Here is a 25,004-nt window from a genome sequence, read left to right as displayed (position 1 = left end):
GTAACATAAAGGCAATCTATAAACACGTATTTAGGTATGTGAAAAGGAAAAGATTAGCAAGGACAAATGTAAGACCATTACATGTGGAGACAGGAGAAATTATACTGGAAAATAGGAAATGGCAGAGAAACTAAACAATTACTTTGTGTCTGTCGTCTCGGAGAAAGGCATAGAAAATCTACCAGAGATAATAGGAAAACAAGGGACATGAGGAACAGAAAGAAATTAGTATTAATAAAGAGGTAGTACTCAAAAAATTAATTGGATTAGAGGTTGATAAATCACCTCGACAAGATGAGATGCATCCCAGAGTGCTGAAGGAGGCTGCTATAGAGATAATGGATGCATTGGTGGCTATCTATCAAAATTCTTCAGATTCTGGCAAGGTTCCTGCAGACAGGAAAGTAGGAAAGGTAGCCCCACTATTTAAGAAGGGAGGGAAAGAGAAAGCTGAGAACTCCAAACCTGTTAGTTTGACATCAGTGATAGGAAAAATATTAGAATCCATTATGAAGGATATGATAACTGGACACTTGGAAAATAATGATATGATGGGGCAGAGTCAACATGGATTTATGAAAGAGAAATCATGTTTGACAAACCTGTTGGAGTTTTTTGAGGATGTTACTTGTAGCATTGCTAAAGAAGAACCAGTGGATGTGGTGTATTTGGATTTTAAGAAAGCTTTTGAAAAGGTCCCACATGTTTTAGGAAACAAAATTAGAGCCCATGGGATTGGGGATAATATACTGCTATGGATTGAGAATTGGTTAACAGACAGAAAACGAAGTGTCGGATTAAACGGGTCATTCCCAGGGTGGCAGGCTGTTACTAGTGTGTTACTGCAAGGATCAGTGCTTGGGCCACAGCAATTCACAATCTATATAAATGATTTGGGGACCAAATGTAATATTTCCAAATTTGCTGATGACACAAAATTAGGTGGGAATGCAAGTTGTGAGGAGGATGCAAGGAAGCTTCAAGGGGATTTGGACAGGCTAAGTGAATGGCAAATGGAATATAATGTGACTAAGTATGAGGTTAGAAAAAACAGGAAGGCAGAGTATTTCTTAAATGGTGAAAGTTGGAAAAGTGATGATGTCCAAAGGGATCTGAGGATCCTTGTTCATGAGTCACTAAAAGCTAGCATGCAGGTGCAGCAGGCAATTAAGAAGACAAATGATATGTTGGCCTTCATTGCAAGGGGTTTTGAGTACAGGAGTAAAGATGTCTTTCTGCAATAGAGCCTTGCTGAGACCACATTTGGTGTGTTGTGTACAGTTTTCATCCATTATCTAAGGAAGGATATATTTTCCATCAACAGAATGCAAAGAAGGTTCACCTTTGGGATAGTGATATTGTCTTATAAGGAGATATTGATGAAATTGGGTCAGTATTCTCTGGACTTTCAAAGAATGAGAGGTGATCTCATGGAAACTTACAGAATTCTTACAGGATGGATGTGGATAGAATGGTTTTCCTGGCTGGTGTGTCCAGAACCAGAGAACACAGTCTCAGAATAAGGGGCAGGCCATTTAAGACTGCGAGGAGGAGGAATTTCTTCACTCAGAGGGTGGTGAATCTTTGGAATTCTCTACCTCAGAGAGCTGTGGTAGTTCAGTCTTCGAGCATTTTCAAGGTCGAAATTGATTGATTTGTGGGTACTAATGACATCAAGGGATATGGGGTTAGTGGGGAAAATGGCATAAGAGAAAGATGATCAGCCATGATCTGTTTGAATGGTGGAACGGACTTGATGGGCTGAATGGCCTATTCCTGCTCCTATTTCTTAAGTCCATGTGTTCCTAAGAAGTTGTGTATGTCAGATAAGTGTTAAGATTTGCCCGCTCCCATTAGCTAAGTATTGAAGTAATCCAGTGTCTTTTTCCAAATTGCACAATAATGTAAAATGACAGTAATATCGGAGGTGGGGCTGTCTGAGTGTGTTCTCTGTTCATGGTAATTAGTTCACACTGTTAAATTTTCTTTAATTTCCTGATTGATAAATAATAAAATGATGGTACAGTATCTGAACACATCAATCTAAAGTAAATAATTGCATTAAAAACCAATGACATTTTTAAGAGCACATACTCTTTAGGTGGTACGATTCCTGAATCTCAGTTTGCAACAAAGCTCTTCATTGTGTGCTAATTCTGTAGCAATTTGTAAATATATTACAGAATTCATTTTTTATCAATACATATGCAAGTACTGCACCAACAAGTAATGAATTGCAATCTTTCATATATTATCTGATAGCTTTGCTCACATACTTACATGATAAATTTTTCCAAAACGAACGACAACTAATGCAGATTTTTGGGGGTCTGTAAAAGATTAAAACAGCCACACGTTGTTAGAGAATTGTGTCATTACTCAGTGAAAATTATATCCATAAAGAAAAGTTGTAATGAAACAGCTGCTCACATAACGATCTGGTTTGAAATAAATTTGTCCCACTTTTATTTTGTTCGAATGAGCGACAATACAGAATGCTGACGCCCATAAAAAAGATATTCTGAAAGATATTAAAACTGCCATTATGCTGTCCAACAATTTTTTTAAATTTTAAATGCTCATTGGTACACTAAGTTTTAAAAAAAAAATGTCTACAGTTGTGACACTCATCAATCAATGAATACCAGAGTTGGTACAAACCTGCTTCCACACCTCTGAAACAACCAATAATAAATGTGAAAGTGTGGCTCAGGTCAACTTAGCCTCATTGAGGACAAAAATGGATTCTTTATTTAAGATGCAATTCCTTATCCTGTCACCTCATCATGTTAAAAATGATGCACTTATTGTTCTCTGATTATGATGTTGATACCCTTTTAAAAGATTTATAATTAAGTGCATACGTAAAATGAAACAGAGTGTTCTGTTGTCCTTGGTGCTTTCCAGTATCTCAGCAACAAAGAGCACAGGCAAGGTCAGCCTACCTAGCACTTCATTTTAGAACACACATTTTAGAACAAACCTCCATGGGGTCTGGAGCCATATATAAAGGGACCAAAGATCTGACATTGCTGCTCCTTCTCCCCCACAAACTTGTTGATCATTAAAATGAACATTACATAAATCTGCATTTTGGCGAGATGACTGTTAATTGTTTTGTATTTTCCAGTTCACTGTAACAGCAGGAGAAAATAACCTTGTAATCTCTATATTCATAATGGTGGTTCTTAAACACCAGATGGCTCCTTTTAAAAGCTTAGCAGGAAAGAAAGATGATAAAGGATCAAGAAATAGGTGGGTTAGTTAGTCAGGAAGAGAGATTATAAGGCATTTTGAAATGACAGGTGGGTTGGATAGATTTTGCACATCAATTTTCATAAATGAAGACTATAGTCAAATTTGAAACTCAAACCATTTTGTTCACAGTCTACAATTTTTGAGATATATATTTAGTGTGTTTAATGTAACAGTCTCAATCATAGAAAATAGGCACCCAGCAGTCAGAGAAGAGTTACTGGCAGTGACTAAAGGCATGGTCAAGGAAGGTAGGTCTCGGGACGATTTTGAAGCCAGAAACAGAGATAGGAAGATGGATGAGTTTAGGGAGAAAGCTCAAGTGTACTTCCTAGATGGCTCTGAGTTTTGCTGTGGATTGTGGAAGAAAGGTAGGGAGGAATACTAAGAAGGCCAGAGTTAGAGAAAAAGAAAGTACACTGTCACCCATAAAGTTGCTCGAGTTGCAGGGATATGATGGTCTTTGTGATGATGAGGATTATGAGATTGGATGCACAACTTGATGTCAAGTAGACCATGATGGCATACAGTCTGATTCAACCTGATTGTGTGGCTGGGAGTGGAATGGAAGCAATGGCAAAGGGTTGAAGATAATGGCTTTAGTTTTCCCAATGTTTACTCAGTCAAGATTGGATGTCAGCTGCGCAGTTGAGAAGTTGAGGCTTATAGACATGTTATAAAAATTAAAATTCATAAAATTAAGTATATGGATGTAATGGGATATACATTAGAATTTTAAGGACGACAAAGGAGTAGGAGAGGGCTCTGGTAAATATTTTTAGCAGCTGCACATGAAAATTGGAGGCTTGGAAATATTCATTTAGGAGAGGTTGGGGATAAAGAACAGGAGTGAAGCTGTGCAGTATAGAACAATTAGGCCAACTTGCAGTAGAGAAAATGAATGGGCGTTACACACCATGCATATTTGAAATGGCGGAGGCCATACATAGGTGGCATGGATTCAAATGCATTAGTTCACTACACCTTAGTTTTGAATTTTTTGAGAAGGGAACTGAACCTGGACTATGGTGAACAAAGAGCAGTTTACTGTCACAATAAGAACAAAGTGTCTCCACTGGCAGGAAGGTTGGTAACCAGATGACAAAGATTTAAGGTAATTGGCAAAAGAACAAAAGACAAGATGAAGAGAACATTTTTTAGCACTGAGTCGTTATGAACTGGAATATGCTGCCTGAAAGTTTGGTGGAAGACAATTCAATAGTAACTTTCAAAAGGGTATTGGGTAAACAGTGATCCAGTGGCTACAGTTTACTTGGATCTGTAAAGCCACTTGTTAAAGTTTTGCATCTGTGTTTGGCCCCTTTTGTTCAATAGTTATAGGTGATGTGGAGAATAGCACTACTTGTAATATAACATTTGCTGAGGCCAGTTGCCAAATTTAAAGGGAAATAGCTTTTAAAAAATCTTGACCTATAGAGTAGATTAGCTACAGATTGACAGGTGCCTATTCATGTAGTAGATGTAAGTTAAAGCATGTTTGAAGAGGAAATTCCAAGCAGACATATCTTCAACCCAAGGCCATCATTTTAAATATGATTGGATTGAGCAGCCTCAACTATGCTTTCCTGTCCACCTGCATCCTGACCCAGTTTCTTGAGCAGTGTAAGACTGAGCCCGTGCAGTACTGTTATTCTTGACTCTCTTGTTGACATAGTCAAGTGATGTATTGAAGGAAGCCAGGCCAAACTGAACGAGAGAATCAATTATTAAAACAAAAATGTAAAAGTTGTTCGTATTCCTTGGCTGCAACATGCATCGTAATAAATACAATATTCTAAGATACCATGAGCTGATTTGCAGTGTCTTTTAAATTAATTTTATTTTTAAAAGAACACATTTACTTATCTTAAAGTCTTTGACCTTTTAATTGACTGGTTGATTGGTGGTCGTGACAGAAAATCTATTATGTTTTTCTGTGAATTATTTTTGCTGCTTTAGGATAAAGTACCTCAGCAAATATTGAATGCCGTGGTGACCATTAGTTGGCTGCTGGGGATAGAGTCTGCTTGTCTTAAGATGTGCCTAAATTTTTCTGTCTCTAATTTTCTTCTGAAATTTGAATTGGGGCTATCCTGCAGTCTCATTTCTGAGAGCAGAAATCAATTGCCATAAATATATGGAAAGTATTCCAGGATGATAATGACAACAGGGTAAAATTGGGTGGTGCATAGCAATGAATTATAAGTTTTCCTTATTATATTTAATCAGCCTAATTTACAGTCTTCTATCACTGGGATTTGAGCAAAGATGGAGCTAATTTTTATTAGTGGGAGAATGGAAAACCTCCCAAACATGCAGGCATCTTTGCTATTATAATATAGTGTAAAAATAAAAACCTGTCAATGTTAGCTATTGTTATGATCTCTGTAGAGGCCTATAATTTTTAAAAAGAGATTCAAACTTCCAGTTATTAGCTGAAAGAATGACACAACAAGATTTCACATTTTAAAGCTTTTACTGGAACAAATGACTAAAAAAGCTATTAACTATTTTCCTTAGGCAACTTATACTTTAAACGACAGAAAATAATGTTCCCCTTTTATACTTAATACCCATTGCATTCGCCACAGAAATATAGTCCTTTTAGCAAACAGTCCATGGTTGCTTCCAATGGATTCCTGTATCCCTGTTTCATTGAGTAGTAACTTTGAGTCACCGTCTCCAAGCGCTTTCCTCAGTTTTCTGAGAGTTTCTTAAATCCACCGCTAGTAGTAAGGTCTGTTCTGATTCTTCTTCTTCCTCCTGGCCATACCAAATCAAATCTCCTGGAATTCTTAGAAGGCCGCAGGATGCGTTTCTTCAACTAGAAACTGTCTCCCTTCTGCATCTGACTGTAGGGTAACTCACACAGCCAAGCAGCTTCATCTCACTGCTGACCATACAGAACTACTGACTGTGATATTCATTGATTTGTAGGGAAGCCTGTAACCTGATCTTAAAAATGGCTTTCTCTTCCCTATGCCAATGTGAAACACATTAGCCTTGTATCTAGGTGGAAATGCTAATTAGCTATCCTTGATCTCAACTCCCTTTCATCTTAGAAGTAACTGTATGGTTTACAGCACAACTGTTTACAACCCAATAGCTACAGCACCTTTCTGGGACTTTGGGAGATTCATTGTAAACTCACAGACTGCTGCCATTTCATCCAAGTGTAAATACCTTGCCCCCCCTTCTTAGTAAAACAGTGTAAGTCTTCCTTTGATCTCTAGCGATCAAACAACCTATGTTTGCTGTCAGGCAGACTTCAGAACATATGACCCCATTAATTTACCCTAAATTTAAAGCTACAATCCCAAAATATAATAATCTTGTAAACCTCATAATTTTAACACTTGTGCAGACTGTTAACTCCGTGTACCAGCTACCTTGTAAACAATTTCTGCTACCTTAATGCTTTTGGATAGAAGTGGTATTGGGTTGTCTGTCTCCAAGAGAGATGACACCCAGGTGTCTGTGTCAAAGACCTGCATGCAAATCTCTAGCATGACCAGACAGCTGAGCCGCTCCTCTTTAGTAAGCTGCTTTGTAACATGTACTCATCCTACTCCTTGATATAGTATATGGACTTTCTGTAAACTGAATTGTCCAATGTTTTCTCACAAGAATTGTTGAGAATTTAAGGGTCCTGGTCCTTGCTGAAGATTGGTTGGTATATCAACCAATCTGAGTTCCATGACATTTGGCTATTGCATCAGATTGTGAAAATGGATTTTTGAAAAAGTTTTTGGGGGAATATTCTGTGAATAAGTGTGTGTGTGTGTGTGTGTGTGTGTGTGTGTGTGTGTGTGTGTGTGTAAGAGAGAGAGAGATTTAATTATGCTGGGTTACTAGAGACATCTTGTCTGGGAGGTTATGGCATTAAAGGATACAGTTGTTAGGTGTGCATTTGTAATAAGGTATTATGGTGGGTTGGAGGTATAAGTAAATAGGTTGGACCTAACATTTACATTTTTAGATAAGTTGAGAGTTCATTTGAATATCAAAGGGAAGTTAGAGTTGACGCGAAACATTTCTGCATCTTACATTTACCCATGGAACTCCTGTAAGTGGGTATATTACATTTTACTGACCCAAAAGCAAAGACAAAATAGAAACATGAAAGATTTTGTATTTGGAAGGATTTGAGTTTCAAAGCAGTGTGAGAACAATGGAACCTGGGATGAAAGGGGGGAAAAGATATTTTAGAGTTACGGTGGAGAGCTTAGAGGTTGGTCTTTGGCTGTGTGAGGAAGATCTCCTGGAAACAGCTCTAGGCTAGGAGAAGATGCAATTTGACTCTGCCATCCAGTCAAGCCAGAAAAACCTTTGGCTGAAAAAAGGAGTCTTGCTCTGAAGTCTTGGATTTCCACAGCAGAATGGAAGAGAATTTGAGGTCATGTGGTATGCCTTTATTAAAGCTACAATGGTTTGCCTTGGGTAATGTTACTGGGTTTTTATAGTTAAACATCTATAAGGGAGTGTTGCCTAGAAGATGTTGACTTGTGGGTCTGACCAAGTAAGGAGTCTTTTAAGGAATGTTTTGTAAGACTAATTTTAACTGTGTAACTAATCTTGTGTGCCTAAGTTTTCTTTTTTTCATGTTAATAAACTTGTAATTTTTAAAATCGCAAAAGTGCACTGGACTTGAGACCAGTATGTTTTCTTCTCGATTTCAGAATACAAAAAAAAATTATGGCCCGTAAGTCAAGTTTTTCTCTGGGATTTGGTTTGTTCAGCAATTAACACCTGCTGTGATCATAACAGGATACAGTCTTTATACTTGTTCAGCCAATCAAGCTTGATTTTAATACTTCTAACAATGAGATATGAATTACATGGTGTTGGTATTAAACCCAGGATGAATGCAATATAGTTCAATGAACGATCTGGAAAATTAAGTGCTTGTATTTTGCAGCAAAGTGTAGTAAGATAGTGAATGGTCTCCATTGGTATAGCATTCCAGTTTTCAAAGATAAATACATCTACTGATACCTATTTTGAATGACACATGATCCATAATTTCTGGTTTTATTTGGAAATTTGGCAGTGCTGTGGTCTTGAATACAGTGTCTCCAAGCAATTCCATATATTTAATCCCTTTGTAACAGCACCAGATGTACCTACACCAGATGGATTGGAGAAGTTCAAGAAAGAGGCTCACCATCGCCTTCTCAGGGGCATTAGGGAATGGCCTTGCCAATGATGCTCACGTCCCATGAAAGAATTTTTTAAAATGCCCCCCCCCGCCCCCCCAATTGCCTGCAGCTGTTCATGATGGAGTAGGTATCTGATTCTGATTAATTTTTATATTTCCAAGGTAAAGAACTTTGGTTCTATTCGTTGCCATTCATGCTGGAATTCATTTAGTTCCAGGACAGGTCTGAGTTGCTTTCTAATGATTGAAAATGCAGATACCTTGTGCTGATTTCACAATACTTTTGTGAATGTTGATTGAAAAAACTGATCATCAAAAGCTGTTGGACATTAGAATGAGTTATTAGATCATTGGAGTTCTATAGATGGTATTATCTGCTGTATTTCCTGAATCCATGGATATCTTTAAACCTTTGAGGACAAGGACACTTATAAGCAGTTATTTTGTCTTTTAATCTATTGAGTTATGTGAGGAACAATTTTGCTGTAAGAACTAAATGAGCCTGAATGCCCAAATTTTCCTTCAAGATTGTAGAAGATGAATTCAAAAGCAAAATGCTGCAAATGCTGGAAATATGACCTGGAGCGTTAACTCCCAAACCTACCTCCCTGGGGGGCGGTTTGGCAGGGCAGTGGCAGGTGGGGTCAGTAAAATTGGATGTCATGGAGATGGCACCATGTCCATCGTCTACCTGCCTCTGCTGGGATTTTTTCCAAGGTGGGGAGGAGTCAGAGGTCCTGCATGCACGTGGGTCACTTGTGGTCTTGCTGCCGCTGGGATTTTACCCAGGGCGGGATGTGTCTAGATCATGAGGGCTGAGGGTGGAGTGTCCCTCCAGTCATCCTGTGCCCAACGGGGGGGGGGGCCCCCCAAGATAGGTCGCCCCATCTCTCTCATTGCGACCTGCCAGCCTGGCCACCTGCCACACCCCAAACTTAGCTGCATGTCTTGGGTCATGGCAGCTCTTCTTCGGGGACTATTTGTAGTCCCGGAAGTGGCCACTGTTCCTGGGGTGCTGCAGGGTTTAGGGATGACTATCAGCTCTTCCCAGATGGGAGTAAAAATACTGCCTCAAGCCAATTAATGGTCTAACAGCTGATAAATGACTATGGGTAACCCAGCCAAGCTGAGGGGGGTGGCTTGCACCCCCCCCAACCCAGGTTGAGAAGCCACTGTCTCCAAGTAAAATTCCAGCCCCTCTCTCCAGTGATGCTGCTTGACCTGCTGAATACTTTTAGCATTTTCTGTTTTTATTATTGGAGAAAATAACTCATGATAATTCCCGAAAAGAAACTTGTGCTCCTAATTCAGCTCATGAACTTTTCTTTATGCTTCAGACCTATAACTTTCCTTGTTGATAGTTATTGGATTTTTTGTTTATTTATATCAATAAAAAGTGCATTAATTAAGTGTTTTTTATGGCAATGCAAGTGACGGAGCTGTGGCTTTTAATGAAAATGAAAATGATTTAACTCTATTTGTGCATCTAAAGGGCATTACTGTGTCCTCTAAGTGTTTGTGTGATTTTTAATAATTGGAAATAACTAACGTGCAAAAATGTGGTTCAACACAAGTTGGCACAATGCTTTCACTTTTTATAAATCCTGGGTCTTTGTAATGGCTTCTCGCACAGTTGAGGTTTTCCTGTTTTATACTAGACTTTTCAAGGTGATGGTGCCCCCAAAAATTGCTTCCCTTTCCTTCTCGTTTTCCATCTGTGGTTTATTGGCTTAACAAATAGCTTGAGGCAGATCAGTTCGTACATTTCAACATTTCAGTACTTTTAAATTTCAGAGCTGTTATACCATTAAGTGTCTTTCATCAACAAAATTATTCATTCAAAGATTGTTGTTTACCATGATAGAAAACAATATAAGCTAGTAAAATCTAATTGATTATGTCTGAACTTTTCAAATTTGTTAAAACATGGAGATTATCTGAATATTAAAATACTTACGTATTCTTGAAATTTTAATTACTGTTGTATATTCCTGCATCTCATTTGCCACTCAATAATTCTGTTAATGAGAGCAAAGGCAAACCCAGAGTTTCCATCAGATCATTTGTACCCATGGTCCATCTTTTGCTTGGACTTTTACTTATTGCTACAGTGTTATTATTAGGATTTCACTCAAATGTAATGGTGGGTAGCTTTGTAGACATATTTTTCAGAGTGTTCAGAAACCATAATCATTTTGTGAAACTTTTGTACTACGTATTCTTGAACTTAAAACATCTCGCCGTGCCAGAATTTTTCCCTTTTGTCTTCGGTTGAATATGGAGCATTTTGGCTATGGAGAACCGGGGTCAAATGATAATTGTGGCAAAAAACACTTAGATGAATAAGCATGCCATTGAACAAGAAGCACATGGGTATGAGTATGAAAGCATTTTGGATAGAATTATAATATTTTTCTTGCAGGTTTTTTGCATCAATGCACAAAATGGTGTTAAAAACGTCTGAAGAAAAAAATATTTTCTTTGTTTTTGAAATAGGTGACAAACAGCATGTTTGGTGCTGCGAGAAAGAAGTTTGTAGAGGGAGTGGAGAGTGATTACCATGATGAAAGTCTGTATTACAGCCAGTCTTCAATGTTCCCTCATCGAACAGAAAAAGATGTAAGTAAATATTTATATATCTAGAATTAAATGCTTGCAGTGAGTGATTTGGGGAACATCAGCAAAATTTAAGCATTATTTAAAGATCTATTAAGCTCAGAGTCCCTTGACTGCACAGTAAATTACACTCCATTCCATACAGTATTTAATTCTGTGTTCTCCCATTTTAAGTTCTGTCTTAAGAGCTGAATATGCACAATACATTCTGTGCTTATTAAGATCCCATAAATGAAAGGAGTGTGTTATAACACTTTATATGATCTCTAAACGGTTATCAGTGACAGTTACAAATGGACTACATCTTTGCAAACTTGCTGTATTCACACGACTAACATCTACATAAACATGAGTTTCTGTATACTTCGTTTGCAGTCCTCTCTGGAGTACCCTTTCTGTCAGATAGAATTGTGCTTAAATATGCATTAATGATTTATCTGGTCATCCAGTCTCTGTTTCTTTTTCCAGGTGTTCCTTGTCTATTGTCTTTACTGAAATATCTTCCTTATTTACTCTTCACAGAGTGATAATTCACCTACTGTGACATCCAAGTTCCTACTGCCACTGCTTCTCTTTCCATGCTGCCCTACGGTTGTCAGTTAATCTCACCTTCCATCAATATCCAAAGCAAATTTTCAAAGTCTGGACAGGTTATCTCTGACCACTTCATTGTTTTCCTGTACAGCAGCATTCCCTGTTCACCTCTAAGCTCCTCTGCCATCACCCCCTAATCATTGAAAAAATGCCTAATCTCTAAGTCTTAATTCCCAAGTTCTTCTCCTGTTGATGGCCCTCATTTCTTCTGAATGTGTTCTCGTTCTCACATTATCCTTTGTGGTATCATGCCCCTGCTGCACCAAATTTCATTCCACTTCTTATAACCTGTCCCTATCCTTAAATGATATTACTGAAGACTTTCCCATATTATTCTGACTTCCAAACTTTCACAGTGCCCTCTAAGATGGCTTTTTGAGCTCCGCCCAACATAATCTGGAACCCCTCAACATTGCTGCCTACCGTCTATTCCATACCAAAATTCCTACTCAACTATCACCCCTATCTGAGAGATGTCCAGTGCACCAATTTTGACATTCCCATTCTTGGGTAGGAATTCCTCTATGGTTTCAATCCAATTTACCTCAGCAACTTTCTGCATTCTTCTGTTCTTGTCTATGCTACTGTTGTGTACAGAACCCCGGTAGCAGCTGTTACGTGATAAATTATATAAATGCAGAAATTAAACCAGCCATGTTTAATAGACTTGGATAAGCACGCAAGCACATATCAGAATGACTGAATTTCTTGATGTGTTCAGGATATATATTAATATCTTGTGTGAGGGAGAAAAGAGTTGTATATCAGAATTTGCAGTTGACAGTATAGGGGCTAACCATGGCTCTCAAGAACCAAAGCACCACTTTCTCACCTTTATATTCTAACCCCTTTGAGATAAAGGCCAACATTCCATTAGCTGTTCCTGTACACCAGCTTTTAGAGATCTGTGAAAATCTATGACCTCATAAAATGTCCTTAAATGGGAGTCTTGGATGTCACAGAAGGTGAATTATCATTCTGTGAAGAGTAAACGAGGAAGATATTTCAGTAAAGACAATAGACAAGGAACACCTGGAAAAAGAAACAGACTGGATGACCAGATAAATCATTATTGCATATTTAAGCACAATTCTATCTGACAGAATATATATTGACAGCATAGTAAGTGGTGCAGATGGAACCAGGAAGTTACAAAGTGACACACTAATTGAGTGGGGAAACAATGGCAGACTAAGTTCAATATATCAAAAGTGCAAGGCCATCTACTTTGTATTTGTCAAAGACAAAGTGGATTTTTTCCCTCAATGTGATAAACTGGGGGTTGTGGTGGAGCAAAGCAACTTCGGTCTTCTGTTCTGTAACCAATCCCTCTATCTAAATAAACACTTGCATTTATATCGCATTTTTCATGACCACTGGACATCTCAAAGCAATTTACAGCCAATGAAATATTTTCAAAGCATAGTCGCTGTTGTAATGCAGGAAATGCGGCAGCTAATTTGCATTCAGCAAGCTCCCACAAATAAATGTGATAACTAGATAAATTGTTGTTTGTGGTGTTGATTGAGGGATAAATATTATGAGAAGCAATGGACGCAACTCTGGTAGCTCTGAATGAAAGCCTGGACGATAAAGGGTGTGAAACATTGGACTATCACTAGAATAATACTGGGGATTAGTCAAGGGATTTCAGATAAAGGGATTTGACAGGGTGGATATGAAGGAATTACTTAAGTGGGGGAATACAGAACAAAGGGGCATAATCATAAAATTAGAGCTATGCTAATTTAGTAATGAAATCAGGAGGTACTTTTTCTTATAAAGAGCGGTGGAAATCTGAAACTTTTCTACAAAAGGCTGTGAAAACTAGACCAATTGGCGTTTTCAAGTTGTTTATTACTTTAGGGTATCAAGGATATGGAGCAAAAATGGCTAAATGACGTTGAGGTATTGATCAACCATGATCTAGTAAAATAATGGAACCACCTCAAGGAATTGAATGGCCTAATCCTTTTCCTGGGTTCCATGGTAAGGCCTGAGAACCCTTTGCTTAAAAAAATGCTTTGATGGGTTTGCACATAGAATTTCCTTTTGAAGGAACAGCTGGCACTTCAGCAATTTATATAGTGCCTTTAATGTAATGAACAAATAAACGAGTGCAGCTTTGAAACTGAGAGCATACCTGGAATTTTGGTGAGGGGGGAGTTTAAAGTGTTAACCTTATTCTTGAAAAATCTAGTCTAGCCTGTAACAGGAAAGTACTGTGGAAGTAGACTAAGTTTCTTTCTTTCTTCCAGCCTTAGGCAGGGTAAACACACTCTGCTGAGAGAGCTGAGTAGCTAGTTAGCTAACTGGTTGAATCTGGTTTCTCTAGCTCCAGCTCAGTTTACTATAAATTCAAGGCTGTTTGGTGCAGCTAAGGCAAATGAGGGTAGCTTTGGAACTGAGTGCATACCTGGGAGTTTGGAGGGGAAGGAGGTGTTCCTTTCCTTTTGCTTTTTCTACCGTTTTCATCCTGTAGGAATTGGTTCTTGCTCTACTACAGGGAAAGGAGCTAGCTGTTTGGAGAATATCTGGTAAGTGGTTAAGGTCTATTCCAGTCATAAGGTTTAAAATAGTATACAAACTGGTGGTAAAGTTAATAAAATATATAAAAAAAGGAAAATAAATAAGTGAATAATATAGTTAAGTAATTAATTAAAACACACTAAGGATGGCAGGACAGGTGATGTGTCAAGGCTGCAACATGTGGGAGCTCCTGGATGCCATTGTGCTCCAGGGCAAACACGTCTGCAGTAGGGGTTTGCGGCTCGAGAAACTTTGGGTCAGGCTCATTGAACTGGAGGCTGAGCTACAAACACTGTGACACATCAGGGAGGGGAAAAGTTACCCGAATGCTTTGAGCATTCAGAGCAGTCACACCACATTGGATAGGGTCTTCTGATTTGGTCAGCCATGAGGGATAGGAAGGTGTGACTGTGAGTGCGGCAGGTAAGGGGACACAGAAGGCAGGAGTGCAGGAGCCTCAGCCTATGCAGTTGTCCAATAGGTTTGAGGTTCTCTTGGCTTGTTTGGATGAGAGTGGGGATTGCAGGGTGGATGAGCAAACTGACCATGGCACCGTGGTACAGGAAGCCATTCAAGTGGGGGAAGCAAAAAGGAATGTAGTGGTAATAGGGGACAGTATAATAAAGGGGTTTGACGCTGTTCTCTGCAGCAATGAGCGAGAGTCCAGATGGCTGTGTTGCCTATCTGGTGCCAGGATTCGGGACATCTGGTCAGGGTTGGAGAGGAACTTGCAGTGGGATGAGTGGATTCAGTTGTCGTGCTCCATGTATGTACCAATGACGTAGGCAGAACTAGGAAAGAGGCTCTGAATAGAGTATGAGAAGCTAGGCACTAAATTAAAAAGCAGAACCTCTCTGGATTATTACCTAAGCCATGTGCAAATTGGCTTAGGGTATATAAAATTAGAGAGATGTGTATGTGGCTCAAAGACTGGTGTGGGAGAAGTGGGTTCCAGTTCAAGGAGCACTGGCACCAGTACTGGGGAAGGTGAGAGCTGTACCCTTGAGATGGTCTACACCTGAACTGTGCTGGGACAAATGTTCTAACAAGTTGTATAACTAGGGAAATAGCGAGGTTTTTAAACTAAATAGTGGGGGCAAGGGATCAAATTTTGGAAAATGTGGCAAATCAAAGAATAGAGAAAAGACAAGTAAAAGGTATTAATGTGAGAAATAATAAGCAGATCGTGACAGGAAGGGACAGTGAGTGCAGGGAGCACAAATCTAAGAGTAAATCAGTAGATAAGGCTAGAGGTTACAAAAATAATGAAAGGACAAAACTAAAGGCCCTGCACCTGAATGTACATAGTATTTGAAATAAAACAGATGAACTGAGAGTGCTAACAGAAATAAATAAGTATGACCTGATAGCCATTACAGAGACATGGCTATAGGATGATATAGATTTGGACCTGAATATTGATGGGTACTTGACATTTAGGTAGGATGGGAAGCTAGGAAAAGATGGCTCTGTTAATTAATGATGATGTTAGCACATTAGAGATGGATGACCTAAGTTGTGAAGAGGACACAAGGAGGCTATATAGGGAAATGGGTTGAGTAAGTGGGCAAAGACCTGGAAAATGGAGTGAAACATGGAAAAGTGTGAAATTGTCTATTTTGGCAGGAAAAGTAAAAAAAAAAAGCACATTATCTAAATGGTGAGAGATTGCACAGCTCTGTGATGCAGAGGGATCTAGAGGTCCTAGTCTATGAATTGTAAAAAGTTAGTATGCAAGTACAGCAAGTAATTAGGAAAGCTAATAGATTGTTATCATTTATTGCGAGGGGAATTGAATATAAAAAATAGGGAGGTTATGCTTCAGTTATACAGGGCATTTGTGAGACCACGTCAGGAGTACAGTATTTGTCCCCTTAAGGAAGGAATGATATAAATGCATTGGGAGCTGTTCAGAGAAGGTTTACCAAACTAGTTCCCGGATTGAGTGGGTTGTCTTATGAAGAAAGGTTGAACAGGCTAGGTTTGTATCTGCTGGAGTTTAGAAGAGTAAGACGTGACTTGATTGAAACCTTTAAGATCATGGGGGGTCTTGACAGGGTTGATGTGGAGAGGCTATTCCTCTTGTGGGAGAAATCTAATACTGGGGGCTACTGTTTAAAAATAGGGGGTTGCCCATTTAGGACAGAGATGAGAATTTTTTTCTCTCAGGGTTTGAGAGTCTTTAGAACTCTCTTCTTCAAAAGGCAGTGGAAGCAGAGCCTTTGAATATTTTTAAAGCAGAGGTAGATAGATTCTTGACAAGCAGGGAGATAAAAGGTTATTGCGGGTAGCCAGGAGTATGGATTTGAGGTTACAATCAGATTGGCCATGATCTCATTGAATGGTAGAGCAGGTTCGAAGGGCTGAGTGGTCTATTCCTGCTCCTGATTTGTATGTTTGCTATTTTAAAGGGGGAAAGGGAGGTGGATAGGCGGAGAGGTATATAGAGGGTATTCCAGATTTTGCGATCTAGGCAATTGAAGGCATGGCCACAAATGGTGGACCAATTAAAATTGAGGATGCACAAGAGGCCAGAATTTGAGGAGTGCAGAAATCTCGCAGAGCTGTGGGTCTGGAAGAGATACAGAGATGGGAAGAAGTGAGACCATGGAGGGATTTGAAAGCAAGGATGAGAATCTCAAAATCAAGATGTTGCTTGACTGTGAGGCAGTGAGCAAAGGGGTGATATGGGAACAGTACTTGCTACAAGTTAAGACATGGACAGTAGGGTTTTGGATAACTTCAAGTTTATCGAGGGCAGAATGTGGGAGACCAGCCAGGAGTCCATTGGAATACCCGAGTCTACAGGTAGTGAAGGCATGAATGAGCATTTCAGCAGCAGATGAGCTGAGATGGACAAAGTCAGGCAGTTGTCACAGAGATGGAAATAGGCCGTCTTAGTGATGGCATGGATTGGAGGTTGGAATCTCAGGGTCAGATTTGACACCAACGTTGCGAACAGGCTGGCTTAATCTCAGATTATTGCCAGGCAGAGGGATAGAGTCAGTAGCTAGGGAATGGAGTTAGAGCAGGCACTGAAAACAATAGCTTCAGTGTTCCCGATATTTAATTGGAGTTGGATAGACTTAGCTAGCTTGTTTCCAAAGCTATGTACCATAACCTTGGAGGCACTTCTCTAGAGCAGTCCCTGTTCATGTCATAAATATGAGTGGAATGGTAATTTTTAAGCTCCCTAACATCTATGTCGGATTAGTAATATTTACTAGTTACAAAGAATGAGTGAAAATAATGGAGGTTCAAAACATTCAAACTTTACTGAAATAGAGTAAAGTTATTGTAATTGCCATTTGTGTTCATTTGGCTATTTTAATATGTGAATTTGACATAAATGAACTACTCTTTGTTTTGGAAAGTTTTGAACCATTTTTAAACTCTAGGGCTGGAATTTTCCAGCCCCCACCGAGGCGGGTTCCCCTATGGCAGGGCTGGTGAGTCATTGAAATTTCTGTTCACATTAGCGGGACTGGAAGATTCCGATGTGAGGGGCTGGAAAATTCCAGCCTAGATTTCATGCCATACTTCAGTTAACTTACGGGTAAATCCCCTCATGACCTATGTATTTTATTGCAGGAATAAGATGCCTCTTGATTTCATTCCAGAATGGCATAGCCATAATTTTAAGATTATGATCTCTTGATCTGCATTCCTTCAATTGAGGAAGTAGTTACTTTATATCTGCCTTGTCAAATCCTGTTGTTGCTTGAAATACCTTGAATAATCCCCGGATTATTCTGGTGAATTTGGGCAAAAGAAAAACATTGATTCAGGTTTTCTTGTTTTCCCTGTTTCAATCCGTAAATTAGACCTGTTTCAATTTAAAGGCTGACATTCCAGTGCAGCACTGTCAAAGATGTTGGCTTTCGGATGAGATGTAAACTGAAACCCATTTTGGTTGGGTGTAAAAGATCCCATGACACTATTTTGAAGAAGAGCAGGGGAATTATCCCCAGTGTTCTGGCCAATATTTATCCCTCAACCAACATCACAAAAAAAGATTATCTGGTCATTATATTGTTTTTCATGGGAGTTTGCTGTGTGCAAGTTAGCTGCAATGTTTCCTACATTACAACAGTGTCTAGACTTCAGGGAAGTACTTCATTGGCTGTTAAGTGCCTTGACATCTTGAAAAGTGATATATAACTGCAAGTTTTTCTTATTTCTTTAATGATGCACTTGAAATGCAGGTTCAGGTTCATTTTCCTCATAACTTTAAATTCTTGATAAATTCTGCTATTATAATTTTGTCAGTATCAGAACTGTAAAATATTAGCAGGATTATTTACTTTATTTACATTTGAGATATACAATGCATGATGCAGAGTGGTGTTATTATTGGCAAACCACTAAGTGAAGGCTTAATTCAAGCTGTGCAGTTTCACGTGTATTTGTGGATCTGACATGCAAACCTGTTTATTTCCACTATGATTGTTTTCCAATATATGCTGTGTTGTGTTTATGTTGCAGATTAATGCAAAGTGGTCATTGTCCCATAAGTAATGAATATTATTAGATCGGAATTTTATGCATAAAGGATGTTCTGCTCTTAGTGTGCATCAGTGTTTAAGCTGACTTGTCCCTTTACAAGAAAGCTTAATTGTTATGCACCAGCAAAAAAAAAGGAATGTTGTTTAGCAGCACAAGGGAAAGCCTTAAACAGGTTCCTGACCTGCCTTGCAGAGAATAGTGCATAGGAAATCGAAAAACCTATTTGGCTTTGTTGTTAGGTGATGGTTGCATTTGGAAGAATCATTTTTTTTAAAGAATTGCATTTCATAAATTTCATGAATGTTGGTTTTTACTTACGCCCAATACCTTTAGGACTTCTGTTGGGTTTATGGCATATATAGTGCTTTCATTACACATGCAGCACTTATATATGCACAATTTCTCTTTAATCAGTTGGCTGTATTGAGCTGACATACTGTCGCTAGAGCAAATTGTAGCCTATTCTTTTACACTTTAATAAAAACCTCAAAGTTGCACTAATTATTCATTTATTTTGATTTGGTACAATGGTGAGTTTCGTTAGGCATTTTTTGTGAATACCATATTTGTGTCAAGGCTGAGAATATTGATATTTTAAACTTTATAATTCCATTATGGATGGTCCTGAAAACAAAATATCTGCACTTGAGCATCTTTGTGCTGCTTGTGCTCTACACACTCCGTGTGCGTTTGTTTCCCTATCTCTGAATCCCTTTGTTTCCTGGTGAAAATATCGATCTTCCATACAAGATTTCCAGATACTATATGAAAGCTGTTTAAAAAAATGGGTACTAATAAAACAAGTAAGAGCCTCCAATTGCTCACAACACCTATTTTGTTGCCAGAAAAACAATAACTTATTTAATGTCCAGAGCAATATTGCTTTCAGCAAGAAAATAAACATAATACTTGGAGAATACAGGGCAATGAGAGAAAGAAAGAGTTGAAACAGCACAGTACAATGACAAAACAAACACAACAGAAAGAAACCTGTCTAGAAAGTGGAAGAAAAAGTTGTTTAAAGACACAATGCCAAACAAACTGAGAAGTGGGAGGAGCAAAAAGAGAAGGGAACAGTAAGTTGTTAAATTACAGTATAACTATGCAATAATAAAGCTCCAATAAACATTTAAGAGTGAGTATGGAAATGCTATTATTTCAATACTTGGTGTGTTCATATTCATGTATGTCAGAGAAAACACTTGGAAGAGGAGGCAGAAAGCTGGAGCTGGGTACCATAGGACCTCATTTTATAATGATAATCTAGACTGGGACCCATTCAGTCATTTAAAAGTTTGCTAGCTTTGGAATGTAAGATAGAAACTCACTAAACAGTAATCTGACCTATAGAAAATCTAGATTTACCTCAGGCCACCCAGATCTAGTAGCCTGTTTCTATTTAATATGTTTATTGTGCCATAATGCTGTGGCATTCAACTGTTGGAATTTTAGAAACCTGTTGGTTGTTCTCTGCACTACATACTAGTGGATGAGAAAATCATATTAAATAGAAGAACTAAGAAATTGCTTATCTTTCCTGAACTCCCTGATTAAAAATCTACATAAAAACAAAAAACTGTGGCTGCTGGAAATCCAAAACAAAAATAAAGATACCTGGAAAAACTCAGCAGGTCTGACAGCATCTGCAGAGAGGAACACGGTTAACTGTTGAAGAGTTATATGGACTCGAAACGTGTTCCTCTCTGCAGATGCTGTCAGACCTGCTGAGTTTTTCCAGGTATTTTTATTTTTGTTTCAAAAATCTGCATAGTTGCTTTTCTCAATTTTTGTCTAAACTACCAGTAAGGAAGAAATTGCACTGCTGTCTTGAAGTAGGAATCTTATCAGATATAGCAGTAAGGGGGATGTCCAAAGGCATTCATAGTTGGAAGGATGTTTTTTCCTTGCCCCATTACCCCATCACATCAGAGAACAGTTTATATCAGGCCAGGAAAAGTTGAGAGGTTTTCTTGCAGTGTTTTGAATGTTGTAAAATTACAGTCAACTAACATTGGATTTTGACTTTTGTAAGGCTCTGTGTTGGTGACTCTACATTGCTGCTACCCTTTAATTAGCTGCTGCTAGCTAGGACATCAATAGAGAATCACTACATAGTTTTCCAGTTCTGGAAACAGCCATCTTCCCTTCCCATAGTGATTAATATAGAATGGATGTATTTGGGACTGAGCAAGTTGATCACAGAATTTTACAGATCATGGGGATTCTGAGAGTTTATGTTTCCATAATTTCAAGACTGTTAGCTTGTTGGTCTCCATCTCAGCACAAAGGACTAGTGAATTGAACATGTTAACAGGAATCTCACCATAATTTGACAAATTTGGAGTAGTGCTGAAGTCCCTTTTTTGCCTCATTGTTAGGTTTCATTTGGCTCAGTTGCCGCCACTTGATCATGGGTTGAGGGTTTTTCTTCTGCGTCATGGTACTTTCTTTCAATAAGAATAACTGACTGTTCAGAAAGCCTTCTTCAGGGTAACCCTTTACAAAGATGCCACTATAATAATAAATTTCAAATACTGAATGTAGAACAGTGGAATTAAGTTTGTCCTACCCTGCATACCTTGAAAAGACAAAAACAAGAATGAGATTCACAGGTCTTGATTTTGATTTAAGTCTTCCTTATAGGTGTTTGTCTTATATCTTTGAGCTTAAAATAATTCTAAATGTAAGGGTCTGGAAATACAGTTCTGATTTTTTCACATCGTTAAAAGAGCTAGGGCAACGCAACAGCATTGAATGGCAAACCCAAACCCAAACATGAGAAAAGGCTCTTGAACTGTGGAAATTCAGGTTGGTATCATTGAGGAATAAAATTAACTTGCATTTATGTAGTGCATATCTCAAAAAGCTCCAAAGCACTTTCATGCAGTGGATTCCATGGAAAGTTCAGACCATATAGTTTTGTAGGCAAATTTTGTATGTTATAAGCTTGGACAAACATCAGTTTGGTAAATGACACTTTTTTTGTAGTGTTGGTTGATTGAGGAACGTTATCCAAAACCCAGGAGGACCGTATTCTCTTTGTCAAATGGAATCACAGAAAAGACAGATGAGGTATAAGTTTAATGTCCTGCCCAAACAATTGCTTCTCCAACATTGAAGTACTTCACCCAGTACAGCACTCAAGTGTGAGATTACATGCTTAAGTCCTCCGATGCGATTTGAACCCACAACTTTCTAACTCAAATGAGTAGCTAATACAATGCTTCCCGAACTACTTTCCAATATGACCCTTTTTTAATATTTGAAAATTAACGTGACCCCAGACATCAGTAAAAAAAAAGTGATATTCAGTATATAATTATTAAGGTTTGCAAATTCTAGATTAACATATATAAATATGAAAATCAATGATTTTAAAGCACTTTGTTAAAATGTCATAATTTTATGGATTTATGTAGGTTTCTCCATATTTCCCAGTGACAGAAGACTCAGTGAAGCCCCTCTCCCCCCAACCATCACCCACAACACGCAAACAAGCACTGTAATCAGCCTCTCTCTTCTCCCCCTCCCCCCACCACCCCACACAGAGTAATCAACCCTGCCGTGCGCACACAAACACACACACACACACACACACACACACACACACACACACACCAGTGCACACACACACACCAGTGCACACACACACACCAGTGCACACACACCAGTGCACACACACACACACACCAGTGCACACATAAGAAGAAAACTGAAGTAATGTACTGGCCTGTTCCAGGAAAGCCTTATCTCAAGCTGTTTTCAGTCTGTGACCAGAATCGTATCTTGACAGCACACTCTCTTGAGCTGTTTATATTGGTGATGAGACATATGCAAGATTTACCAAAGTGAGTGTACCCTTCCACAGATCTAAGCATCAGCCTGAGAGTGAAGAAGAGTAAGTCTGTCCACTGCACTGGAAGTCTGTAGAACAATGGTCCTGCCCACTTTTCTCTATGGATGCAAGACTATGACTGTGTGCCAGCATCATGCCAAGTAGCTCAACTACTTTGACCTGACCTCCCTTCGGAAGCTTCTGCCGATCAGATGACAGGACAAAATATCAGATACTAACGTGCTTACCCGAGTTAGCATGTCAACTATCCACACCATATTGAGACAGTCACAAATGAGTTGGGCAGTTCAGAATGCCTGACTTTTACTTACCAAAAAGCGAATCTTCAATGGAGAGCTTGAGTATGAGGTGCACTGTCATGGTGGTCAAAAGAAGTGCTACAAATACACTCTGAAGCTTCACTGAGGAGTTTGATATCGACTTCAAATTCTGAGGGAGGAGCTTGCCCAGGATCGCTGCACCCGACAGCCGTATTAAAAAAAAATGATGCAGCCTCCTTTGAAAGCAAGCACATATCAGAGGCACAGAGAAAATGCAAGGAGAGGAAATCCCACATCAGCAGCTCATCCAAAACTCTAAATTGTCTGTGGTATCCTGCCCCGTTTGCAGTAGAACCTTCTGGACACAGATCAACCTTAGCAGCCACCTACGTACTCACCAGAACCCTACCAAACATCCTAGTGTGCGCGCACACGCACACGCACACGCAAATGTACGTTGTAATCAGCCCTCTTCATCCACCGCCCAAACCTCTCCACCCCGCCAGACACAGTATCTAGTTGCCACTGCAAATCGCTAGCCCAGGGTTAGTAGCCTGTATCTCAGACACAGAAGCTGAAACACAGCAAAGTTTGAAGCCGCCTTTCACCTTCCTGACTCGCTCAGCACTCACTTCCAGAAGTGTTTAATGACATTAAAGAGTGCTTTGGGCTCACCGTCTGACCCTTGCTGTTTGGTGGCATCGATCCAGTGGTCCCCAGGGCTGACCCGCCACAGACTCTGGACTGGGTACTCTCCTCTTCACAGTCACCATTGCTGTCTCGGAGGTGGGGCTGCTTGCGATCCCAAAAAATACCTCTGCAACCCCCATTGGTAGTCGTGCTCCATAGTTTGGGAACCACCGAGCTAATAGGTAAAATCTCAGTTCAGAAATCTGTTTATACAATTTTCTTAATATAAAAGTAGGTTTATTAAATATTTTTCATGGGCCAACAAATCCATTGACTCTTGGCATTTATGATTATATACCTATGGACTTCCATCGTAATTCTCAGTAATATTTGAATCTAGAATTATCTTTGTGGCTCAAGAATAGGTGTATAAGATTGTACTGTGAATCTGTACCTATTATGTGTGTATTTTTGACCCATTAATAGAAACTTTGAACTTCTTGCAGTTTTGTTACTGACTGCACATGCCTTTTCTCTAGATGCTGGCGTCTCCATCACCATCGACATCAGGGCAGCTATCTCAGTTTGGTGCAAGTTTATATGGGCAAAGTAAGTCTTTTCTGTGTTGAGGTTTTTGCATTTAGAGTGAAAGTTATTAAATGGAGACTTATTATTGTCGACATATAATGGACAGCAGAGCTTGCTCTGCGATTATTTAGTCTTTTATGTTTCGTTCAAAAAGTACTGGCTTTGAAAATACAAAGGAAAAATTGCAAATGCTGAAACCTAAACATGGATTTCATAAGTTGTTTTATAAGCAGCATGCCTAGACATCACTGGAACTAATCCATTGTCAAATATGCACATACAAACGTAGTAGTTTACACATATTATAGCTATTGAGAAACAAACTAATATTGCTCTCCAAAGCCCCAGTCCTAGAGAGCTTGCTGAGATAGTTTTACAGGTATGGCAGATCTTTTGATAGAAATAAGTTTTCAGCATTGGTTTGAAAGGGGAAATACTTTCACTGTAATTGATTGATAAGCTTGATAAAGTTAGCATTCTACTTTTAACCTAGAAAATAATCATTATCAAATAGTATTTTTTGTGAACAAAAGTACTCCTTCAATATTAAGCAACGTAGCTGGGGCAATCAAAACCACAATTGAAAGAACCTATATTCATGTTTTCACAGGTGCATTAGGCCTTCCGATGAGGGGAATGGGCAACAATAACCCTCAGTTAAATCGCAGCTTATCACAAGGTACTCAGTTACCTAATCATGTAACGCCAACAACAGGAGTGCCCACAATGTCACTTCATACTCCATCTTCACCAAGCAGGTAATGGGATAAAAGTGGTTTTAATTACTTTATGCTGCATCAGTGCTCAACAATGTAAACATTGTCTTTTTTTATGCTGGTGCTGCACAACTTTATAGCACTGTGGAAAAAGCTTTTATGCAGATGTAATGCAGTGTTTGAATAACATTTGTGAGGAAGTTTATAAAACAAATGCTATGCTGCTATGTTGCTGTGTTCACACCAGCATTTAATTATTGGTATGGATTCCTATGTATTTGTGTCCAGAAGCACAC

At 38.9% G+C, this 25,004-nt stretch overlaps 1 protein-coding gene and 1 long non-coding RNA gene across 6 annotated transcripts in view; one reads left to right on the top strand and one right to left on the bottom strand.

Annotated features, from left to right (window-relative positions):
- Nucleotides 1–22,891, bottom strand: part of LOC121292995 — a 36,308-nt gene extending 13,417 nt beyond the window's left edge. Inside the window, exons 1-2 of the long non-coding RNA XR_005946411.1 lie at nt 22,826–22,891; nt 2,281–2,330 (exon numbers count right to left, since the gene is read on the bottom strand). This is a non-coding gene — a long non-coding RNA (uncharacterized LOC121292995). The remainder of the gene's footprint in view (nt 1–2,280; nt 2,331–22,825) is intronic.
- Nucleotides 1–25,004, top strand: part of cnot2 (CCR4-NOT transcription complex, subunit 2) — a 143,733-nt gene that overhangs the window by 60,648 nt on the left and 58,081 nt on the right. For 4 of the 5 annotated variants that reach the window (XM_041215520.1, XM_041215521.1, XM_041215519.1 and 1 more), the window contains 3 exons: nt 10,910–11,032; nt 23,944–24,013; nt 24,603–24,750. In XM_041215520.1, coding sequence (XP_041071454.1) covers nt 10,922–11,032; nt 23,944–24,013; nt 24,603–24,750 — 329 coding nt within the window. In that variant the 5' untranslated portion in view covers nt 10,910–10,921. Of the gene's footprint in view, nt 1–10,909; nt 11,033–22,519; nt 23,647–23,943; nt 24,014–24,602; nt 24,751–25,004 lie in introns of those variants that run through there. The other variant, XM_041215522.1, reaches the window with a different exon arrangement.

The sequence above is a fragment of the Carcharodon carcharias genome, chromosome 21 (assembly GCF_017639515.1).
Source record: "Carcharodon carcharias isolate sCarCar2 chromosome 21, sCarCar2.pri, whole genome shotgun sequence".
Lineage (NCBI taxonomy): Eukaryota > Metazoa > Chordata > Chondrichthyes > Lamniformes > Lamnidae > Carcharodon > Carcharodon carcharias.
Note: the sequence above shows the minus strand (reverse complement) of the source record. Positions and strands in the feature narration are given on the sequence as shown.